This window comes from Balearica regulorum, chromosome 4 (assembly GCF_011004875.1).
Source record: "Balearica regulorum gibbericeps isolate bBalReg1 chromosome 4, bBalReg1.pri, whole genome shotgun sequence".
In the NCBI taxonomy this organism is placed as follows: Eukaryota; Metazoa; Chordata; class Aves; order Gruiformes; family Gruidae; genus Balearica; species Balearica regulorum.
In genome coordinates this window covers 1,456,669-1,481,046 of record NC_046187.1, presented here as the reverse complement: position 1 = coordinate 1,481,046, position 24,378 = coordinate 1,456,669, and the positions used below count along the sequence as shown (strand labels likewise).

Genomic DNA, 24,378 nt, shown 5'->3' with positions numbered 1-24,378 from the left:
TGACCCTCATTGCAAGCTCAAAAAGAGCAGGAGGGGGATGCTGAACTAGGAAACACAGGCAAGAAACCCAGCCCTGAGGTGCAAGCCAGGCATCCTCCTCCAGCCAGGACAGAGGTGGCTGCGGGTGACAGCCCTGTAGCCCCAGGGCTCGGCGGCCAGGCTTTGGGCTGTTCTCTCCAGTCCCTCCTTCCTCCTCTCCCTCCTCCCTGCATCAGTCTGGTAGCTCTCTGCTGCGCCTGGGGCTGCAGCCTTCCTCCTCGCCGTGCTGAGCAAGCGGCTGCTGCGGAGCTCTGGCACCTGTAAGTGGGGTGTCCTTTGGGGTGGGGGGGTGCTTTCGGCTTGGGTTGGGCTCTTCTTCCCGCTCTGCTGTGGCTGGGGGCTGAGGTCAAACTGCATGTGCTTTGTTAGCAACAGGTTTGTGCGTGTGTGCAAGGTGGGACGCTGATCCTACTGCTCTGAGGTGGTGGGGGGGGGGGTACCCCAGTTTACCTCGGGACATAACCCTGCTTGCATGGGGCTCGTGGTGACGCCAGCCTTCTGCTAAGCAAGCCCCCCCCCCTTTGGCAATGCTGATTAAATCAGTCCCAGGAGTGGAAGGCTGCACACCCGACCAGTTCTTGCACTGGTGGGGGGGGATAGGGGGTGGCAGGAGATGCCCCAAACGCACATCGCTTTGTGGCTCGATAACTGGAGGACACACACACTCACCACTTCTCCCCACCAGCCAGGACCCCTGTGTGTGATGGGGGAAGCACCTGTGTCGCTGCTGCTGGAAGAGCCGAACTAAAGGGGCTGCCGCTGAATCCCTGCGCAGAGCTCCGGGGCTCTCGAAAGCCAAGGCTGCTGCGGGAGAGGGGTGAGTAGAGCGGTTTGTGGAACTTTCTTTGTCCTGACTCGTTACACAAATGGCTGTCCATTAAAAGGGTGAAATCCACGTTTGAAGGGTCGGTTGTCAAAAGCTGCCAGTTTAACACAGGTCCTCTGCTGAGTCTGGCTAACTTGTATGCCAGGAGTCAGAGGTACGTTAATTTTGTTGTGAATGTAAGTGCTGGAAGCCCCATACAGCGTTACAGAGCAGTGTTGTGGTGGCATTACCGCTGATAGTCCACCACATTGCTGTTAGTGCTAGCGGTGCAGCTGGGGGATCAAACACCAAATGTGCACAGGGGTACAGAAAAGAGTTCTTGGCAATTCCCTTCTAAACAGCTTTGAAATTCAGGTTGAAAACTCTGATTCAAGACAGATTTGGGATGTTTAAATAAGGCCAACCCCTTTCAGTCTGAACTACTCATTTCCATCAGAATGGCTCTCCAAGGGGTGACTATAATCACTGGGGGAAAAATGACAAAAAAGTTTAAATGCTTTCATTTTGCTTTTATGTCAAGAGCAGACCACCTCCCGTAGGGGATAGGTATCTGGTAGAGTACCTTCTGCTATTTATCCACAGGAGAGTAGTGCTAGGTTCTTTATATGTGAACCACACTTGTGGGCTGCAAGGTATAAAATGCCGTGAGATCCATTTCAACCGTTTTTCTGGAGAAAGAGTAATTCACTGAATGTAACTCTGAAGGGAGAACCATTTCCTGAGGCTTGGGATCGGGTACCTCTAAGATGGCATCTCAAAGCGAAGGAAGGGACCTGTGCTGCTGCTTTTCTCACAGGGAAGATCTTAGCAAGGCAAACCTACTTGCAGTCCCTGCTGCTTGAGGTACAGCAGCCACTGGATTTCCCGAAGGGCCGTTGCACGTCCCAAATCCTGGCTTAGTTTGCCTTATGCCTGTCGCATATGTTAAAGCCTGTGTTGTGTTGATGTTAATCTCCATTTTAATGAGCATCTCAGTAAAACTGAATGGCTTCCACAGCAGTCGAAGACTTTTGAAGGTTAAAAGTTGTTTTTATCTACCTTGTAATCTGGTAAGCAACCTAATTGTGTAGACCTCAGATGAAAGCGTACCTCCTGCACATCCTGGTTTATCATAGGCTTCTGCCACCCTCACCTATCTTGTGGGCATCTGGACTACTCCTTCTGCTGAATGCCCTGGGGCTGATGGTACAGCGATGTCCGCAGCAGTGCTAGAGGCCAAGGTCCTGAGGCTTGTGAGGAGGCCGCGGAGAGGCAAGGGGGAAGCCAACTGCCAGGCTGGTGTGGCCACTGCTGCTGTAGGAGCTGGCAGAGCTCCTTCAAGGACCAACAACAAGATGGGGAGAAGCATAAGTTAATTGAGCTGGGTCAAGTCCTTCAGCAGTGTTGCTCTAGTCATCTCCTGACCTGATCAAGCTGATGCTATGTGAATTGGGGTGATGAGAACTGACCTTGAACTTGCAGTTCCTCCCTAGGTGAGGGTGTCTGTACAGTACCGCCATTATCAGTGAAGAAACACAGGGGGACTCTCTGCAGGGGCTGGTGCTGCTCATGGGGCTGAGGTACCTCAAGGATAAAGGGAAGGTGGGATGAGTCTGAAGGTCATGGCCAACAGGACACCGGTGCCTTGAGCCACCCACCTGCTCGACACCCTGAACGCCTGCGGACTGAAGGCAGGACTTGACGTGTACGGGGTGAGAATTGAATTAGTTATGGCAAAGTTGAACAGTTGGTAGTAGCTGCTGATGGTAGTTGATGTGTTAATAATCACCTCTCCTGATTTAAGGACATTTAATCCCACAGTGAAAGATGACTTTGTAGACTAAAATCACTTACCAAATGGCACTAAAATCTAAGGATAAGGTTTTTGCAGAACTTAGGCCTGACCCCCTCCTTGCAGAAGGATTATATGTCTGGAACCTGTTGACTAATCGTAGCTTTCCGACACGATAAATGAAAGGTACCAAGAGCACTGCGTTGACAGAAAAGCTCTTCTCTTGGAAGGAAATGACTAGCTCTGCCTTTAGAAGTGCAGAGTTGCTGTTCTCTTTGTTTGCACCAGTCATTAGAATTGAAGCCTAAAATCCTCAGGCTCACGGTGATGGAGACCTCAGAGTGCAGGTGCCACATGGACTCAACCTTTTCAGAGCCACAATGTGCGTGCATGGCTAACTAGCAGTAGGCGCACGGATTAGTAGTTTCCTGTAGCTATTGCCATTGCGGCCTTGGCATGGTGGTGACCCGGTGAAATAATGCTTTGTGCTCATCAGGGATAAAAAGGGATCCTTAGGGAAGAGGAGATAACAAAGCAGGACAGCTTACCGTGCCACCGAAACTGCTGGGTTCCTCCATGTCACTACTACTGCTGCCACGCTCCCCTTCACCCCTGCCAGGATGCTGCCTGCTGGAAAACCGCAGGAGAAGGACACAAATGACTGGGGGGAATAGCCGATGTTTGGACACAGAACCACCTCAAACTAGGCAGGGTGAACCGCCTAGGCTATTGAGAGGTAACCTCTCAGTGCGATGGGAGTATGTAAAATTTCTGACCTCTGTTAGATGTGCCTATCAATGTTTACCAGGTGTGAGGCTTCAAATTTGAGTGATAATTGCCCAGTGCATAATGATTATCTAGTCACTGAGGCGGTAAGTGGGATTTCAAGAGTCCTAAATGAATTCAAATTATTAGAACAACTCATGGAAAGGATTAGTGGATTCATCTCCAGGTGAATATTTAAATTAGCCGTGTAGCTGGTGTGCCAAGTCCGTCCAAGTGAACAGATAGCAGTGGGAAGGTATAGGAAGAGTCCTACCAACCATTAGCTCTTTGTGGAGAGAGGATATTACGCAGGTTAAACCCTTGCTCTAACCTTAATAGCCAGGTCTTCTGTTCCGTGTAGTCTGTGCAGTTGTTGAAGGGTACGGGGATGGTCACTGGGCACACCTGACCTCTGGCTGTGGGTCGGTGTTAAGGGCTCGGCACCAACCTGCCGCCCAGGTAGGCCCTGCCCCTCGGCAAGGCCAACAGTTCCCATGAACGTCTGGTGGGGCACAACGGGTATCGCACTCCTGGCAGCCTGGTGAGGAGGTGAAATGCTACTGAGGTGTAATAAGCTTGAAGTGTGAAACACAAACCGGGTAAACCCTACAGTTAGCCTGATGTGAAAAGTGCAGCTGGCTGGGTTTGCCCTGGTATACGCCACGTGGTATAGAGGAGCTAAGTTTTGAGCCCCATTCCCCAAAACAACATCAGTACTACATTCCATAGTTACCATAAAATACATGTGGAACTTAGACACAAACCAACATCAGATAGACTTTTCTAGTGTTGCTGCCAGCGTGCAAGTCCTGTCCCAGTTGTGTCCGTGCTGATCCCAGGAGCGCTCGGACAGGCTGAGCACGCTGCTGGGGTTTGTGACCCGGACTGCCGGCGCTGCTCCCTGCTGGGCCTGGGGGTTTGCTGCAGGGCCGGGGGGCTAACCTGAGTCACCGGGCACCCCAGCTTCCCCCAGCATCCCCCCATCTCACAGAGATGCTTCCTCAGAGCCTTACCGCAGGGGACGCGGCAGAGCAGGCTGCTTTGCTGCATCTCTTGGTGCTCTGCAGCTGACTTAAAACTAACACGTCCGTGCTGCGCTTCTGTAGGGACACGTACCGGGTGTTGGGGAACCCTGGGCTGAGAGGTGGGCATTCACGCTGCAGTGCCCCATCGGTGTGTGAGGTGTGTGCTGGCAGCGCCTGCTTCTCTGTACCTGGGGATTTACCTGGCAGCCTGACGCATGGGCTCCTACACTGCTTGTTTTGTTTGCCAATTTTATTCTCCACTGGCACTATCTCATGGCTGTCCCACCTTCCAGCATCTACCTAAACCATGATTATACTTGCTTCCTCCCTCTGCCTATTCCCCAATTACTCTGTTGGCTTTCAGTACTCCAAATGACATAGCTGTCATCTCTACCCAGGCGCTCTGATGACGAGTGACTGCGGTGCAGAGCCTTATCCTGCACGTAACATCAGAGGCTTCAGCTTTGTGCCTGCCAGCCAGCCAGGACCAAGGAGCTGGGGATGGTAAAAATCAGCTGCCGTGCTGGGAGGTGGCAATTTAGGAGGCTTGTCACCCATTAGCGGGGATTTTAGTGCTGCAAAAAGCCTGGCCGTGGTCATTTAACTGTTCCTCTAGCTTAATCCACGCACTCAGTGCTAAGTGCTCTCTGGAGAACCTCGCCAGTGAAAAAGCTCAGATGGTGTTTAGTGGGGTCCCTGGCCACTTTGCCATGGTGGGTGGGAAGCTGCTGCTGGCAGATTGTCTCAGGAGAACTGAATTGGAATAGATTCACCCTACTGACAGCTTCTCAAGTGGGGCCTTGTTTCCCATCCTATATTAAAATGGAACAATAGAGGCAAGGTACGGGGGGGATGCAGGGGGCACCAAGAACATGATGCTCCATGCCTGGCTCACAGGAACGGTGGACACGCTGGATCAGCCAACGCTGGTGACGGAGAGGAGACCTGCCAGGTTTGCTACTCTCCCTGCAAAGCACTGCTAATGCTGCGGCACTCGGCGGCTCTGTGCTGGGAGAGGGGAGAACGCTGCTCTTGCTGTACTAATTTTTTTTTCTGCAGTGCTTTCTTTGAGGTTTTTCTGCTCGACCACAAAGACCCACTTAATATATTGAGAAAACCCTCACTGCTCTGCTGAGGGAATGCCTGAAGAGCCAAGGCATGGAGGGAGTGCCCTTAGCTTTCTGCATGGCTCTGGCTTGTTCAACATTTGTTCCTTGGCTGTGGCGAGCCCAGTAGTGCTAGATCACATGGGGGGAACCCTCCAAAGGGAAGAGAGGCGAGTGCTAACACCTTGCAAAGCATCCCAAGCACCAGGGGAATGGCCATAACTCAGACAAGGGTGTTTCTCCATCCCTGTGTTGCCGGTGGAATAGCAGAGGGGCAGGGCGAGAAGGCTCGGGGCGGGAAGAGCAGAAAGCACCGGAGCCGTGTTGTTACACCCTGCCTTGGCAAGCGTGGGGATGGCTGTCGGTGAGGTTTTGGGGAGCTCTGGAGGACATCTCCTCACGCATGCGTTTGGTTTCTGACTCAGCAGCTCTTAACTCCAGGCTTGGGTGCAAGTCTCTGACAATGGCCAGGCCAAGGCTCAGTCCTTTACCCTTCTCTTCCCCCGTGCTGCTGCCAGGAGGGGTAGGCCCATATTCCTGTCCCCGCCTGCGGCTGGCCGGCAGGACTAAGGCCCAGCACGCTCCCAAGATGCCAGTTGCAAAAAGGCTATTAAGAGATGGGGAAGTGAGACTCGGGGTGGGAGTGGTCTGTGGGGAATGCTTGTCAAGGTGACAAAAAGCCCTTTCCAAGCCAAAGGGAGCTGGTGTACAGCAGCCTGCTAGGCCGCTTAATAAAGGGCTTGGATAAGTGTGTGTCTGTGCAAATCTTCCCTTCACCTTATTTCAGGGAACAGTTGGCTGAGACATGAGTTAAAATTTAAAACAGTCTGTGACACATCCAATAGAGAAACCATAAATGCGGAAGCTTAAAGGTTGACTAAGCATGAGGGAAAAGAGCAATAACACAAGGCCCAGCAGTGGCTAAGCACCCCAGGCTGTAGTTCTCCAAGACTTCATGTTCGTTGTGTTTTTCATGTTCCTAGGCAGGAGTCAAGCATGGGCTGGGAAGGAGAGAAATCATACGTGGGCATCTGAAGGTCAACTAATAACCAAGGGCAGCAAACACTTAGCTAGGGCAAGAGTCTGTGCTAGTAAGTGTTCAGCTTTACTCTTCCTCATTTACTGTGCAAATAAAATATATCTTTGACATGAAAATTGTGTAATATTATTTGATTGCCTAAAGAATTAAGCCGGGTGGAAAAAATGATGCATTTCAGAGTAACTCACCTCGCTATGAATGCCTCACCTGCCATTAGCACCTTCTGATGTACAGCAGAGATTCAGCTTTGCAGTGAAATATTTTCTATTCCTAGCTCAAGCGGATGAGTAATCTGCAACCATGTCTTGTTTCGTTTATGATGGCAATCCCACGGATAGCATTGTTCTTCATAATTACACAGGATGAGAGAAATTTTAAGATTTTAAAAAACAACCACAAATACTTTGATGAAATATTTTCTTTGGTCCCACCTGAGACCATGCAGATAAATGAGTGTTGGGGAGGATAAACAGTTTAAGTCCATTCATAAGAGCTCTGTGTGCAACTTGAAGATGAGTACAGCTCCTTGGGATTGCCCATTTAAAAATGAGAAATTTGCTTCTCATTGCATATGTGTTTTTTTCATGCAAGTAAATGTCAGTAAGAAAAAAATTTTTATTATAACTTGCTATTTTTAGTGTGGCTTTACTTTCACGGCTCCTTTTCTCCCAGCTCAAAGCCTACCCTTTCCATGTGATATTCAGTGGCTTATTTTGAGATAAGACACTCTGAGGTATTTCATATGAAATATCACAGAAATTTGGAAGTATGAAAAAGCAAATAAAGTACTTTAAGAGTAAGTTCTCTTCTCCTAATTCATAAACACAATCAGAGCTCGTACTTTGCAGCTCAAGTCTTGCATGAGCGAAACGGAACGCTTGTGCTTAGGTGGGCAGCTCCATTAAGTTCCAAAGGAAGTTAAAACATACCTTCACCCAGTTCCCAAGCAGCGGACGATGCTCTCATGCAATCTGCACGTGGGGAAAAGGTGGTTTTGTCTGGGGCACGTCTCGGTCGAGCCCAGGTTCTCCGGTTTGTGAGCGACAGCTTCTCCGCTTCGGCTGGTCGCTTACCTGAGCCGCAGCCTTGAACTTGGTCTTGGGCTCTGGCGGAGCCTCGCTCCTTCTCTGGAAGGGAAAGCAAAGGTGACATCCATCCTGTGTCTGGCCTATTGAAATATATGACGCCATGATCAAGTATTTCTGAAACTTAGAGCAAAAGGGAAGAACATACCACTGCATCTTACCTTTTGAGATTAAACGAGCCCCTAATCTTACGATTTTTCCCTGTAGGGCATACATTATACCCTGATGCTTCCTGCACTAGCTCCAAACCTGTGCTGAATTAAATCAACCGGAACTAAACGCAAGGAGCGACACGAGCCCCGAGCGCTCAGCAGCGTGGAGGTGCATCGCGCCCGCTACCGTCCCGCTCGGGTGCTCCTGGGGCGCCTGTCGTGCTCGTTCGTCGCGCTGCTGTCGTCTCCTCCCGCTCGGCCAGTACCGGGGTACCAACCCCTGGTCTTGGGGTACCAAGCCCTGGTCCTGGGCCACTGTACAACCGTGCAATCAGGGGTGCCTTGAGTTTTTCCCGCCTCGCGGCGTTGTCCTGCCGTGCGGTGCGTCCCGGGGGGATGGCGTTTTGGTTTTAAGCTGGTTTCCATAGGAAATGGTCTTTTGCACCCCGCGTGCCTGGCTGGCCGTGGGAGCGCTTGCCCTGCTGTTGCTTCTCCCAAACCATCCCTTTTTGTTACGGCACGGCTCACTAGTGGCCGGTCTCTTCTACTTTACGTGTCCTACTTAACTCTTAGAAATAGCTGCTAATAGCACTTCCCTGAGTTGGGAACCTTCACGGTTGGTCTTTTAACATTTTTTTAGGCAAGAGCAATTTGTTTGTCCTGGTTAATGGCTTTTGCTGATCCACCGAGGCATAGGATAACCCATGCATTTGTCTCTTCCTGATTTCTAAGGCACTTCCAGAACAAGGTGCTGCTATTTTTGCCAGCCCTCAGTGGCTGCGTTTTGCAAGCAGGATTTTCCAACTTTCCGACACGCCAGAGATGTTACCATTTTCTGAGGTCTCCGAGAAATTTCGGATGCTGACCCGTTACTGAGCACAGCGCTCAGGACAAGGGAAGGACAAATTCTTTAGCACTTACCACATGAAATTTTCTTTTTCCACCGTAACGTGCTTCTGTTCTTGGTGTCTCTGAAGGCTCCTGATCTTTGTTTCAGCTTCCCAAGCCTCAGAGGGTTCTGCGAGGAGATGTCACACGCACAAAAATCCCGATAACAAAACCCGACGGTCGCGCACCACTGAGGCAAAGCACTGTTGGCCGGCTCCGGTGGCTACTGGGTTTCCTCCACGCGGCCACCATAAAAATCATTGCATTTGCTTCATGGTTACCTGGAACTGCTATTGTAAAAATGGAAAATTGATTTTTCCATCTCCAGCAGCACGAGAACGTGCTGGTTAAGGTGTGAGACTTAGCACGGTACGGTTGCGTACAGGTGCCGTTACTGGGATTTCGACAGCGTAGGAGCCGCGGGGGTTTCAAAACCCGGCGCGTGGCACTGGGCAGTTTCTCACGCGTGGAAGCTCTCGCTTTACTTGTGGGCAGGTTTTTCCCTGGTATATTAAATGGAATAGGGAGGCCGTCCCCTTATCAGAATACCATGTGGAAGCAAATTACTTTTATTTATCATCTTGTAATATTTATGCATTGCATTATTTTTTCCCTTTTCTGAGATGACTTAGGTTTCTGTCTTCTGTGCCCCTCTCGATTATTTATGACTGGCCCTTTTAGCTGGCAAGAACCTTGTGAAAACACAAGGCACTGCCTTCACTTCTCCTTCCAGCCACTCCTTGTCCACTGCAGCTTCAACACAATAAAAACCTGCGAACCTTTTCCTTTGCCTGCCAGCCGCGGTATTCGTACGGCAAAGCCACCGGCTTTGCTACGGCCACGGTGACGCAACATTTCATTAGCGGAACTGGGACGTGACCGCGTCAGACAAGCGGGCACAGCTCCGGTTTTGCCTCGAGGCTGTTTGCAAAACTTCTTGTTTACCAGTTACAAACAAAAACTATTCCAGAGCCCATCACTGAAAAGACGGAAAGCTGCTGCGTTACAAAACATCGTCGGAAAATGAGAGGACATCTGAGACAGGCATCCAAAAAACAACAATAAAATTATTTCTCCTACTTTGCGTGCGGTAAGCTATCATTTCAGTTGTTTTATGCACAGAGTTATAAGTAATTCATTCCCTAGAATTGCACGGCAATAACCCGCAAGGGTTTTTTTACTCCTGGGCTCGAGGCTGCCTGTTCTGCGTACCTGCGTAACAAGCGGCGCGTGCGACGAGCCCAGCACCGGCCACGTAGCCCCTGAGCGCAGCAAAGCAGCCGTCAAATCCGAACCCTAGCTATTCCTTCCCGCTCGGAGGAGCAAGGCTCCCCCGGAACGACACGGAACGTTTCCCCCTCGAAGAGCCAGACGAAGGAAGGCGAGGAAGGGAAGCCAGCTCCGTCTCCTCTGCGGGGCTGCTTCGTCGCAGCACCGGTCCTGTCGGTCCTGGGGACCGGCACAGCGTGAGGCCAAAGCCGTCTGGCCCGACCTGGAGCGTCCTTCTTAAAGCACCACCTCTGGCAAACACAGGGGTGCAGAAGAAAATTAGTGTTAATTTACAATAACAGTAATAAGAATAATAATAGAAAGGTATTATTTTGGGGGGACGACGAGGCCCAAAGGGAGCGCGGGAGCTGCTGGGCTTTACGTGGGGTTTGAGCGACACAGCATCTCCGGGGATTGCTAAAGCGCAGCTCCAGATCCGCGATTAAAGCAAGAGGGTAAACCGCTCCCGGCCAGTCTCTCTGCGGGGATCCTGCTGACGCTCTTCATCTCGGGCACGTTTGTGGGCAAACGCACCGGTGCCCGCTGCCTTGCCTGAATTACAAAACCGGCAGTAAAACGATCTCCAAAGCAGATGACTCCCATCTCTGGCTAGTTAAAGCATTTGGCACGTGATGCATTTGAACTAAAATATTTTCAATCGTTTTGAAATTCATTGAGTAAACCCCATACGGACGGTCTTTCCCCGTAAGGACGGCCAAAGCGAGTACCCAGCTCCCACGGCTAGCTTGCCTGTATTTCCCTAAAGCACACAAGCAGCCGGTTTTTGGCAAGAAATTTCAGATTCTTGTCCGCCTACCTTAATGTGCAGACAATTTAACGAAAACGTAAAAATACAGACCCATCGCAAACATTGTATTGCTGCTGACTTCTAAAAAGGCAGAAGACACCAGAAAATGACTTTTTTTCCCCACTACTCTCTTTGTTCCGTACCTGGGGCATATCAGAATAAATATTTTTCGCTGCGCCTGCTACCTGAAAGGTAAAACACAGACCTTTATGTTGTTAAATGTCACCGACAAGCAAAATACAGAAGAGCTGCAACGCTTTCCTGAGAACAAGGTGTGAGTCAATCTATCGAGGAACACCAGGCAGAGACAGAAGGTAAATCAGAAACTCTCTGAAGTAAAACCCAGCAAGAAGAACGAAGAAAAACCACCCGTCCTGTCGGCCTTGGTACCTGACCCTCATTTTCTGTTCCCGGGGAGAGGGCTGCCCTACGGGGAGCAGTGACGGCAGAACGTCGCCTTCCAGCGATGCCCGCGGACGGGGGAATCCCAGGGGCTGGGGGGGGGCAGCTGAAACCCCTTTTTCTCGAAATAAACTGTTCAGGTTGCTGGTTTGTTTACTTGGCACAATACAACAGGCCAGCTGACACCCTGCCTTGCTTTCCTCCCCTTTGGGAAAGGAAGGACTTAATTCACAGACCCTGCAGAAGGAAAAAAACCTTCAGCCGTCTTATCGGTCACTTTTTACGCCCGGGTTGTAAAATCAAACTGATGGTGTTGGTGCTTGTCCTGTCTGGGGAGGCTCCGACCACGGGGCTGTGGAAGGCAGCCACGGAGGGGTGAGTACAGCTAAGCGTTGCACGTGTTTCAGCACACGGTATCTCCAAACCGGGCGCGTTTCTTCAGGTCCATTTCCAGCATACTGAAATGACCTTTTCAAAAATATCCTTTAAGGCACATTACAACGCGAGGAGGAAAATGGACTCGAACTCGTCATTCGATTGGCCTCAAGCGCTGAATTATAACGGGACGTACAAGTACCTCTACTTAGAAGGCAACGTCTCCTATGTGGGCTTCTACCTTCATCAGCCTTCCGTGGCGGCTGTCTTCATCGTCTCCTACCTCTTGATCTTCCTGCTCTGCATGGTTGGCAACGGCGTGGTTTGCTTTATCGTCCTGCGGAGCAAACGTATGCGTACAGTCACCAACCTCTTCATCTTAAACCTGGCTGTCAGCGATCTGCTGGTGGGAATCTTCTGCATGCCCACCACCCTCCTGGACAACATCATTGCAGGTAGGCTGGAAGAGCTCGAGGGGGACTGGCCCGCGCGTCCGAGCGCCGGGGCCCCCCCCGAGGACCCCCCGAGCCGGGTGCGCGTGACCGCGATGCGCTCCGATGGCTCCTCAACTCCATCCGTGGCATACAGAAACCAACTTCTTTAGGGGAGCTTGGGGCGAGTTTGGATGCCCCTCATCTTGCGTGCTGGGCTCAAGGGGCAAAACCTCAAGGGGGGGCGGGGGGGGCTCCGCGGGCCTGGCAAGTCCCTGGGGGTCACCGCGAGGAAGACAAGCCTCCACCCGCCCTCCGCCTGGGGCTGCCCTTGCCGACTGCCACGTCCCCCGTCTGTAGGGAGGGATTGTCCCACTACCAGGTTACATGTCTGGGGAGACCTGGCCGATGCTACGAGCCAGGTGCAGAGAACGATCAACCGTAGCGGTCGATGCCCTGTCTCGTCTTGAGATCTCGTCGTAACGGGACGTTACGCCATTAACGGTTACTTTGCTGTTTTTTGGAACGTCAGAAACTCACCCAAGGCGTCGGGCGAAGCCTTTGTTCGCACAGGCTCTGTCCCCCTAACCCCCGTTACGGCCCGACGCGTTAGCGCCGGGGTGGAAATTTCCTCTTAGGTATATAAGCATCGCGCTGCGGCGAGAGGGAGGCAATCTCAATGGCCTGTTTCCTTCCAGGGTGGCCGTTTGGGAGCCTGGTTTGCAAGATGAGCGGGATGGTCCAAGGAATCTCCGTGTCTGCCTCCGTCTTCACGCTAGTTGCCATTGCCGTGGATAGGTAAGGTGATGCAGAGACCGCACACTGCCGCTTTCCCCTCCCTCCGGCCACGCGGAGCCCAATTCAGCAATCCGCACGCACTGCGATACGCTAGGCGCGTGTTGCTCCTAAGGCTGTTTAGCTAAGCGAAACAAAACGCGGCCGACTCTCAAGAGCAGCCGTAGCAATTTGCTCCTACGTTCTTAAAACCGGCGCAGCCCGGCTGCCGTGTGTTGCTTTGTTCCGGAGCCATTAAGCTGGGCTGCAGCGACGCTGGTACCCGCTGTGGTTAATGGAAGCGGCAGCAGGCTGATCCAGAGACAGATCAAAATAAGGAAACTTTAGCGACAAATGTGACCTTTTTTGGGATTGTTTTTACCAACACAGCTCTTAAAGGGAGCAACAAAACGCGATTCCACTGCTTTATGCAGGATGAGGAGATGATTCCATCCGTACGTTTTTAAAACCCCGCGATTTAAACAGCGTACGCGTGCTTGCCTGTTTGACGAAGCACTCCTTGAACGGCTTCTCCCCATCTGTCCCCGGGTGTCTTTGCCACAGGTTTCGCTGCATCGTTTACCCGTTTAAGCAGAAGCTCACCGTTTCGACTGCGCTCGTCATTATAGCGGTCATCTGGTTTCTGGCCGTCGCGATCATGTGTCCCTCCGCGGTGATGCTGCGGGTACAAGAAGAGAAGCATTTCAGGGTGATCCTTGGCTACGGGAACGAAACCCGCCCCGTATACTGGTGCCGGGAGGACTGGCCCGACCCGGGAATGAGGAGGATCTATACGACGGTTCTGTTTGCCAACATCTATCTGGCTCCCCTGTCGCTCATTGTCATCATGTATGCTCGGGTGAGCATTGCTCTCTTCAACACAGCCGTGCCCGCGGCGGGGAAGCACAGCCGGGAGCAGCGGCACGGCGCGTCTAAGAAGAAGCAAAAAGTCGTCAAAATGCTCATTATCGTGGCTTTGCTTTTCACCCTGTCCTGGCTTCCCTTGTGGACCCTGATGATGCTCTCGGACTACGCCAACCTGTCGGATCTCCAGCTGCAGATCATCAACATTTACATCTACCCCTTTGCTCACTGGCTGGCCTTTTTCAACAGCAGCGTCAACCCCATCATCTACGGTTTCTTTAACGAAAACTTTCGCCGAGGCTTTCGGGCAGCCTTTAAACTTCAGCTCTGCTTCAGGGAGATCGTGCGGAGGGAGGTCTCTTCTCAGCAAGGCCAAAGCAACGCCATTTCGCCAGCCGCCAACTCCCGGCCGCGCCAGGATCGAGCTGCTCGAAACGAAGGGAAGGCAGTTAAGAAAGGAAATTGGGTGAATAACCAGCAGGATTTGATAATGGAGGATCTAGAAGAGCCCCGCGGTGACGGGATTAAGTGAAACGTGCTAGGAACTGCCTGAACGATTTACGCCTAGCAGAGTTTGTTTATTGTGTCGTGAAACTCACGCTCCGTAAGCCCTTTCTGACAAAAACGCCGGGGCGTTTCTGTTTTGAAGGAGGTACGCAGCTTGCATGATATTTGAGCGTTTGATACGAGTAGGAAACCAAATATCAGCCCTTACGGCTACCGGCCCGCAGTCAGCGATCACCCGCGGCTCCTGCACCACGCTGGAGCAAAGACGTGATTAAAATGGGATTACCTTCCCTTTGTCCTAACGGCAGCAAAAAAGGGAACCGTGATTATTGACTTGGATACGATCACTCTGGATGCTCGCCGATGAAGAGAACATTCGCTCGTTTGCTTCTGTGAATCTCAGAGGAGTTGAGACGGGGCCGCTCGAACAATATTTACGGTAACGTTTCAGCGCGTAAGGCTAGTTCTTGTTAATACCTGCAATTTTCTTCTGATACCAGACGACGAAAACGTCGCTGCCGTGCGTAGCATCCAGCCAGACTGCGGAGCTGGACACAGGAGGGAACCACCGGACTCGCCAGGGCCCTGAGCGTGTGCCCCCCACCCCAGGGCTCGGTGGGGCTGAGGGCGTCCCCCGGAAGATTAAGAAATAATTTCATCTCTAGACCAAAATCCCTGCTAATGAGATTTATAAAAAAAAAAGTCCTCTGCTAAAAGCAAGACTAATCCAATAATCTCGCTACTTTGATTTAACATAGATTTCTCTTTGTTGGCAATGGGTCCTCGGTACCACTCTTGTGGCTTCTTCTGCGAAGCGTAAGCCTGCTCCCGGCGCTCGCCAACCCGTTATTCTATAACTCTCGTTGACGCAAACACTGGCGATACAGGCTGGGTACTGGAACGGAACTCACCAGTTCCCGGCTCTTCCCGTGGTCGCGCTCGCGTTGCTCCTGCCTCGATGTGCGGAAGGCCAACCGGTTCCTGCCCAAACGACGGCGAGAAAGCATCTTCGGTCACGCTCCACTTACCCCCCTTTCTGGTTGCCCCCCTCGATAATTCCGTGATATTAATTATTGTTGCACCTAGGCAAATAAAGAGGTGTGGAAATTTGAGAAATAAAGGATGAAAAATGGCGTTTGTGGTACGTTTTTTGGGGGGGAACTCAATTCTATTTTTGGGGAGACGTAAGTCACCCAAAGAGACTGCGACTTCAGCGCTAGGAGGAGAAAAACCACTTGTGGGGCTCGTTCAATCCGACGGAGCTCAGCGTGCACAGACAGCAACCCTGGCAGCATCTCACGGAGGCTCCCGACGTCAGCGAGGAACGCGGGTCGGCGCACAGACCAGCCTACGCAGCTCCGCTGCACGGCGCGAGCACGCCGCCCCTTATCCCGAGAGGGGCTGCGGGGCCACGTGCCGGGAAAGGATGAGGCGGCACCCTCGCTCGTCAGACTGCGGTCCTTCTTCACGTGAACTGGAGAACCTTGCAGATCGTGACAGATTTGCCCAGTTAAGGAAAACTGACAACTTTTCAAACTGTGTTATCCCAAAGCACATTCCTTTCCGAACAGCGGAAAATAAGGAAAAGGTCTGGGAAGAAACGGGCAGAAAAGCTGCGGGAACAGCTCTGATTTGGCAGAAGGTTTTTATAATGCATTTTGTCTAGACTAGGATTTTCAAAGGATCTCATCCAATACGACTGCCTGATCCTGCCACGCTCTGTTGAAAACCCCACCGCAAAGGTTTTCGGAGCTGCGGGTATGCCACGCTTCCCGCACCCCTTCCGTCCAGTCCTCGGCCGTCTGACAGCACGAGGAGCGGGACCGTGCGAACCTCACGAGGTTCAACGAGGCCAAGTGCAAGGTCCCGCACCTGGGTCGGGACAGTCCCCAGCGAGAGGACTTTGTCCGCTTTACGTCTCTATTCAAGGCCCGAGGTTCTCCCAGCACCCGTTTGTTTCACAAAAGCGGGAGCAGACCTGGGTCTCTGCTTTGGTTTCTGCAGTTCCTGCCCAGGACGCTCCCGAACCGGCTTTTAAGACATACCTGAATGACTTTGTCAGCGGCGTGAAGTGGCTGATGAAAAACCTCGAGTATCCGGTACTCCACTAGACGCTCGTTTTCAATATGGGATCCGTACAGGGAACTTCAGAGCACTTGCTTGTCCTCAGGGTCAGCAGCGTTCACGATGTAGAACCCACGGCTCCGAGGGCCGCAGACCTCACGGCACGACAGATCCAGTTATCATTTATCAACAAAAACCCAAATAAAAAAATCATATACCTCCCACGCTGAAACGGAATCAGAATCAAACATCCTTCGTCACGTGTGAGGTACCAGGTTTCCAGAGTCTCGCGTTTTGTAACTTGCCCGGTCGCGTCACTCCTGAACGCTTACGCTTCCCACGGACCCCCGTTAGCCTAAACGCCCTTGATTGATCTGCTGGGCCTGCTCTGCTCACACACAAACACCTCGACATTATTGTTAGAGAACCTGGAAATCCAAGTCCACAAATCCCTAACTGAAACCTGTCAACATAGTTCTTGAGCTACATTTGGGCCTGAGAGCGTTTTAAGAAAAGGCTCTAGTGGCAAACAGACCCAGCTGTTCCAGGGAAGGGCATTTTTAAATTATTGTGAATACATTTCGATTTTTTTTTTCGGTGTGGGTTTTACTGGACATTTCTAGGCTACCTACAGATGTAACGCAGCCGAGCAAGCCAGCTATACGACAGTGTCGTCACCAGATCTGAGGGGGCCGTGGAACTGGGTGAGCGTCTCTTGGGGAAAACACCAAGAATGACGAAGGGGGAGTGGGTAGTTACTGGAAGAGACAAAACTCTCAAAAGAAAACTTTCCCTATGACAAAAATAACACGAAACCAATACCGGTTGCGTCAAGAGCTCTTTATTGACATCAGAAAGAAACTGCCCGGAATAGGAAAAAGATCATGTTAAAACAGAGCTTTCTTACAGTCTTCAGTCTCAACAATGACCGTAGACACGTTGGCAATTCAAGGGGAGAACAAAACAAAAAAAGGAACAAAGAGGAAGAAAACATTTCCTACAGCTACGCCTCCTCTTCGCAATTTTAATAAACCTCTGAAAGCCGGGAGCATAAGTGGTTTACCCGTGGCGTAAATCTTCCTGTGCCGTAGTTGGAGGAACGCTCTCAGTTGGCAAACACCGAGCGCAGCAGCAGCGACCACCTCCCCAACAGATGCAGCGACCCGGGCGTCACCAAACCCGCGGCGGTGTCACACGCATCCCTCCCTCCCTCAGTACTGCCTTGAAGTAATTTGCCAGCGGTTCCCGAGCGCTGCGATGGAAGGAACGGCTCCCCTGCGGAGCAGCACCGTGTGTTTCCTCACCCCCACATCGCTGCTCCACAACACGGGTCTTCCAGACTTGGGGGCAGGGACCGCGATGGCCGAGCAAGACCTTCGGAAGAGCTGAACGAGCCTCGTCCTTTCCGAGGGCAGAGGAGAAGCCTCCAGAGACGTGGTTTTGCTCTCGTCCGGCAGCCACCGCTTACAGGCGTTAAAAACCCGGCAACCGCTGTCAGTCCCTCCTGGCTCGTCCATTAACAAGAAATCGAGTCTTTGACCACACGCGCCCGAGTCGCGGAGGCCGCGCAGAAACAATTCCCTGACCTCCCCTTCGGCAGCGCTCAGCGGCACACTTTTCTTCGCTGAGGAAATAACCAAGGGTTCATCCCCTGGGCTCCCCAAACGGCAGGAAAACCTCCGTGCCCATAGCCTGGCCGGGGGCCCCGACCGCGTTCCCGGCCCTTCGCTTCCCTTCGCCGAACGGACCTCGCGACTCACCCGCCGCCCTTCCGACGGGAGCTTTTGGGTGCAAGGAGCGTTTCTCGTCAGGAACCCGCACGCTGCCCGGGGAGAGCGACTCACCGCCCTGCTGCTGGGAATTACGGGACAGTTTTGCCATCTTCCGAAACCCAAATATTTCATTGCCTGTCTCATTTGAAAAATGAACAGAACTTGTCATCGGCATCGACGCTCAAACGATTCAAACCCCACGTATAGCGAACACCCTGTGAATCTGGGAACCTTGGCAGGAAATGCGTGGTCCTCCAGGAGAGTCTTACTGCTCTCCCGTTCTGCTGAGAATAAGCAGCAAACAGCTACAATTTCTGCCAGAAGGTAAAGACAACATTATGAAAAATTAAGCTGATGTTAAAAAAGAAAAAAAAAAAAAAAAAAAAAGAAAAAAAAAAGAAAAAAAAAATAAAAAAAAAAAAAGAGGACGTTAATTGGCAGAATTACCCTGACAAGGAAAGTAAACAGTGTTGCTGGATAGTGAAAAAAACAGGTCATTAAAATGAAATGATCCGAAGCCAGCAGAATATCAAGGGAATAAAGCAAATTATGCAGTAACAAATGTGTCAAAATCCTTTGCAATGATGCCACTGTGTTGTTTGCCTTTCCACTGCTTGTTTTTGTTTACCAAACTAAACGAGAAAAGTTTTCCTCTAAAGTACTATTAGACAACATCAACTTCTTCACAAGCTCTTGACTCCAAAAGAAAAACATACGGCGCTGAAGCCTGGCTTTGTAAGCTGCTCTTGTTGATCTTAAAACTCCTTTCTAAATTAAAAAAGACAAAGAGCGTCAAAAAGTCTTCACAAGCAGCAACGCGTGCAATTGTCAAGCAATTCCTGCAGAGAAGGTGGAGAGGAATTTCAGAGAGAAGCCATGTCACTTCAGGTACCCGGCAATACCGTCGGGAGAGCAGCGATGAGAAAACTGTAAAGCGGAGACCGATAACGGAACTGCTAATTGCACTTCAGGCCGTCTGAGTTCACGCTGGCGTAGTGGGAATCCTGCGCTTCGAGACAATTTTAAGTTTCTCCCTCACAATCGATACACGTCATCCATAAATTTTAAAAACCTCACGCATTCTCTTTTTTTTTTTTTCTTTGAGTGGTGGTATAGTTGGAAGGAAAATGTGATTCTCACTGAAAACACCGGCTTTTAGAAAGACGTAGCCCCTTTTGTCAGACGAAGATGAGCGTCACGACAGCTCTCCTGGCACCTCTGCCAAGGTTCATCTGGGCGCTGCACCGACACCTCCGACGGACAGATGGCAATCCGCCATCCGACGCCCAGACACCTTCGGGAGAGGGGGCATCTGCGTACTTACGTACTTCCTTTAGCGCTACACGAGTCGTAAGGGTCGAACTCACGCGCTGACCGTCGCGCCGGGCACGGGAGGAGCAGAACACAAGGCTGCTTTGTCCTGGCTAGGAACGCCTCGCATCAAGTCCCTGGACGAAGGCTGACTGTAAGTTCCACGGCGTTTCGGCCGGGACAGGTCCTGCCCGAGCATTTCTCGCTCTGCCCTTGCAATAATTTATTAAAACCTGAACACCAAGCGGTTACTCGCTGCGGTCGGTCACCAGCCTGACACACGCGCGCACCCGCGCCCACCCGTCCGGCGAGGAAGGGATCCCGTGCACGCAAGGAACGCTGCACGGACGCAGAATGAATCCTCCCAGTTGCGAATCACACCCGTTAACCGACGAGTCGCCTCTGCGGACGTTACGTTTCAGAGGCCAAAGAGGCCTCAACAAAGCCTGGGCTGAGCATGGACCAAAGGATTGTCAGAGAAATTAGTATGGCAGTATGACATAAAGGAATACCTGGAAATTCAGAGTAACAGAAGATCTATCAGCAGAAAAAGGGAAAATTTTTGCAAAACACTTCTGCAATCTAATTAAGAATTATTTCCAGTCTTCCAAATAAGAACAACAGTCACGGGCAGCTATTAAGGTCTTAAAGTTCCAAATCATTTGCGTTACTGAGCTTTAGGAGAGCCGAGGCGCTCCGAATTGCAAAGAATGGTGCTCAGCTGCAGCAAAGAGGAGTGGGAGCCAAGCGCCGGCGTGAGAAGGAGCGCAGCGTACCGGAGAAGGCTCTTGGGCTGGAGCAGGAGCGGCGCTGGCGACGGCACCGGCTCCAAAAGGACGGAGAAAGCATCGGGCTCCGGCAGAGCCTGACCCCTCGCAGGGGATTCTCCTCTGATTTAGCGCAACTCTTGCTCGCACGGCAAACCCTGCTGCTCCTGCGAAGCACGCTCCTGCCAGCCGTACTCACGCCTTCGCCCCGTCTGGATTCTGGTCTACATTTCTTTTATTTCCTCCTGCTTTTCTGGTCGCTTTTTGCCTTTGTGAAACTAGCTGAGCACGGGCAAAGGGCCGCACGGTTGTTTTAGCTGCCTGTCGGGTTAAGCCACCACAACTTGACTGGCTTCAAATCCTTGGCTTGCTATAACGTGCATTAAACAAACAGAAAAAGAGGACAGTCCATCTTAATACCAACCAAAGCTTTATAGCTTTGATGCTTCGTAGAAATCCGAGAACGATTTGCACTGGCAAGGAAAGAACGGCGCCTTCCTGGCCGAAGGGAGACGGGAGGAACCGGTGGCCGGCGCGTCTCCGCACACCCGTAGCTAGCAGCGCCCGCAAATCTAAAAGGCACCTACGAGGTCAACAGCACAAAAATAATAATAGAATCGTGTCTTTGAAGTGTTTTACGCCTTTGTCGGCAGAGAGGCGGCGGTTGAGCTGGCTCTGCACCCAAACCCGGTCTCTGCACCTCTGTCGCAGAGCGAGCAGAAAGAACCGTCCGTGCACAAAGCTCCTCAGCAGATCCTGGAGCTATGGGCCCCAAATCAGAGCAGCCCTCTAACTGCCGGCTAAATCGGTTTTATGCCTGGGGATTAAACCGCCACACGCGCCAACCGCCACAGGTACTCGCGCCCAAAGGAAAAAACGCGTTCACACGCGTGTACCTTCGCTGGACAGCCTGACCTGGCGCTGTCAGAGCAAGCAGTCAAAATTCCCCGCCTAGCGCTTCCCCGCCTGCCTCCTTTTGCCAAAAAGCTGTCAGGTGGAAAGGAAAAGAATCCCAGATAGGAACAAGCCCAGTCGTTACACTCTGCCCTGGCTTAATTTGGTAACTGCAGCCCATCTCCGACCCAACGGGGCTCTTACCGTCCCAGGGCACTTATAAGAACTGCAGCTGAGCGGATTGACAGCCCACTGCGGCAAGACCTTCACACGCTTCCAGAGAGGGAATTTCATTATCCAAACAAACAAACAGGAAAAATTGAAGAAAAAAGCGATTTTTAAAAGTTATTTCAAGTTATTCAATCCAAAACCACATTTGTTTTTGACTTTTGTTACGGGAAATACCGAGTAGCAGGCACGGCTCATACCTACCGTATTTTGGTTGCCGAATTTAGCGCTGAGAAGCGAGTGTGTTCAGCCAGAACGGCGGCTGAACTCCTTACGCTTACAGGGGACTTTAAAAAGGCAAAAAGGCTGCCCAGCTAATGCCTCAAACCGTCTGCCGAGGCGTCGCAGGATTTTATGCCGCGCCTGATGGCTTGGGCTCCCCAGCATCGCTCCAGCCCCTGCGGAGAGGCGGCTACCCCGCCCCAGTCCAGCTCCGCCAGCCAGCGTTAGGGCTGATAAACGAACGATAAGGTTTCTCCGGCTGTGGAAGTTTCTCCTAGTCTTTGCAATTACCATCTGGAATAAGAACTGAAGCGTAGGAAGTTTCAGATGGATTTTTTTCTTGTCTGTGAACTAAAGATTTGAACGTGCCCATCTGCGTAAGTAGAAGGTTAACGCGCTGCTCCACGCGCAGTAGCGGATTTTGCGACTCAATATGAAACGGAGCCGTCTCCGGTTAAAACCGTAGCGGTACTTGGACACAGCTTTATTCCTTGACAGGCTCTCTGTTGCTAGCACCAGGCAGTATTTTCGCCTAAACTCACTGTATGTGTTCTGTTAAGGTTGAGCTATTTCATCACAAAAATGTTGATTTGAACGATGCTTTCGAGGGGCAGAGTAACAGATTTTCCCAGCGGTCTGCCTGGCCAGTTTCTGAAAGGCAAATGTTCTGACATTATTTCATTAAGTATTGAAATTAACATTTTCGTTCTGATACCATTCAAAAGCAGATTCCAAAAATGGAGGAGGTGTTACCAAGTGGAAAATACAGCCTCGAACCGGTCGGGTCCATTGGCGTGTGACCGATCCGCGGATCTTAAAAGCATTTGCTAATAACACTCGTGGGGGTTTTTCCCCACTTTCCCACTTGTCACTCTATAAAAATTTAAAACACCAGTTAGAAAAAACCAGCTATTTAGACTTTCAAAACAACCCGAGCAATCACCAGAAAACTGTGACAAGATTTGAAGCAAAATTCTCATATTTGGTGGCTGATGTGCAAATCAAAAAACCTCTTTAATGAATTAACTTCATTTCATCTAATCATATTTGACTAGTCTCCTCGTGGGCTCTGCGGATATTGCAGTACTTAGGTCGCACAGGCAGACTAATCCGTCAGCACTATCCTCTCTAAACAAAATTACCGTCCCCTTTTCAACGTGCCTGTGTAATTTGGTTTTCTCAAAAAGAAATTAAGAAATTGCTGGTGGCAGTTGGGACATTAAGCTATCACAAAGGAAAATAAAGAATAAATACTCACGTAATAGACTTTGTGATCTGCTGGGCCGAACGTAGGACGTTAAATTATCTGGACTACAAATTGCTGAGCACCCCAAATAGAAAACACAGACTGTCATGCTGTGCACAGAAGCACCAGTTTGACAAACCCACATGTTATTTTAGCCACTTTTCAAATCAAACTTTTAAGCTGACAAGCCTAAACTTTCAGCAACGCTCCGTGGGGCCAGTCTGGAACAAGCAGAATATTCCCACCTGATGACGCACATAAAGCACGCTGCCACAAACACCCGAGACAGTACGGGAGGCACCAACGTGGTTTGGTGTGTCAGGCTGTAAATAGCTGCAGGAAGCACACAGCTCCCCAGGCGAGGTGGCACTTGCAGCGACAGCAGCTCAGCTCGTCTCCGAGCAAGAAAATACTAAGCAGCACGAGCACAGCACACAGAGCGTTGAGGTTTTTCCGTGGCCTTAAATGTCCCGCTCACAGAGAAAGAATTCCAGCTGGGGGACTGTTTTGCCACTCTTCAAAATAACCACTGCCAGACTTGTGAACAGAAAAATCACACCTCTTCAGCTGGGTAAATGGGTCCTGGATGCACCTAATGAAGTTACACTGATGCACTTATCTTCCTCGTGAAAGAGGAGGTTATATCCATCTAATAACGCTTTGCTAGCAGAAGAGTAGACAAAACCATAGCACCATCAGCTTGGTTTTGGTATGGGCAACGAGAAAGGCTTTAGCCCCGGTATAATACTCAGTACGGCCTTCACTTGTTCAATCCCCGTGTGAGCAGCGAGCTAAGGGACTCTGTACAGAGGACACTCAATTAAGCCACGAGGTCTGAATTTGACGATTAGTCTATCAGCTTCTTGAACTCAGGCTCTGGAAGAGGGAAAAAGGGAATATTTATACCACGGTGATCCCGATCATCTGAAGGGGAAAAGCAGCTCGCTCTGGAAATAGCCTGCGTGGTTTAGATTTGCACAGCAGTGAAAAAACAAGGAGAAAAAGCCCCGTGTGTTAATGTAATGTTTCAGGGACTAGGCTCCCCACATCCCCTGAGCCAGACTGCCAGTTGTAGATATTTCTTACAGGACACTATTGTTTCCTGAGTTACTCCAACTTTTCAACTAGGCAAGGCGGGGAGTTTCAAGGGTGACGGTTGCTGCTTTTGTATATATGCAGCAAAAAAAGCGCCTTGTTTTGAACCACCCTCACAATAGCCTTCAAGCGCTGATTCTGTTTCAAAACGCTGCGTCCTTCCCCACCAGAAAAGACAGAATGGTGACCCACGCTGATCACCCCCGCGCAGGATACGTGCCGAGGGAACAGCCAATTCGGCACCGCTGGCACGTACGCGGCAGAGCCTCCCTCACCCCATCCCCAGCCAGCCTCCACACGCAGGGCGTCGAGATGCTCCGAGACCTTTAGGGAATGGTGGTGTCCTCTTTTCTGCCCTTACCAAAAAAGGTACTTGGAGTATTTTCTGCTGGTGCGAGAGACAGAACGCAGGACGCTGGACTCGTGACTGGATAAGCATTGTTTATTACTAGGTTATAAAATACATACCAAATTCTTCTACGGAAATCACATGGGATCTTTTTGCCTATATCGCACCGTGCCGTTCACGGCCACAGAAACGACGATCCCATGAAATTAAGTGGCATAGATAGAAGTATTTTTCAGGGAAGAAGAACAAAGGCACTGGAAGAGTATATATATTTTTAATGTGCTTTACCACATAATCCAATTTA

At 50.9% G+C, this 24,378-nt stretch overlaps 1 protein-coding gene across 1 annotated transcript; it reads left to right on the top strand.

Annotated features, from left to right (window-relative positions):
- Positions 1-11,678: 11,678 nt before the first annotated feature.
- On the top strand, positions 11,679-14,151 carry NPFFR2 (neuropeptide FF receptor 2). Its single transcript, XM_075750696.1, has 3 exons — positions 11,679-12,005; positions 12,680-12,779; positions 13,320-14,151. The coding sequence occupies exons 1-3, from the start codon at positions 11,690-11,692 to the stop codon at positions 14,149-14,151; spliced, it is 1,248 nt and encodes a 415-aa protein (XP_075606811.1). The 5' UTR covers positions 11,679-11,689.
- The last annotated feature ends 10,227 nt before the right edge of the window (positions 14,152-24,378 follow it).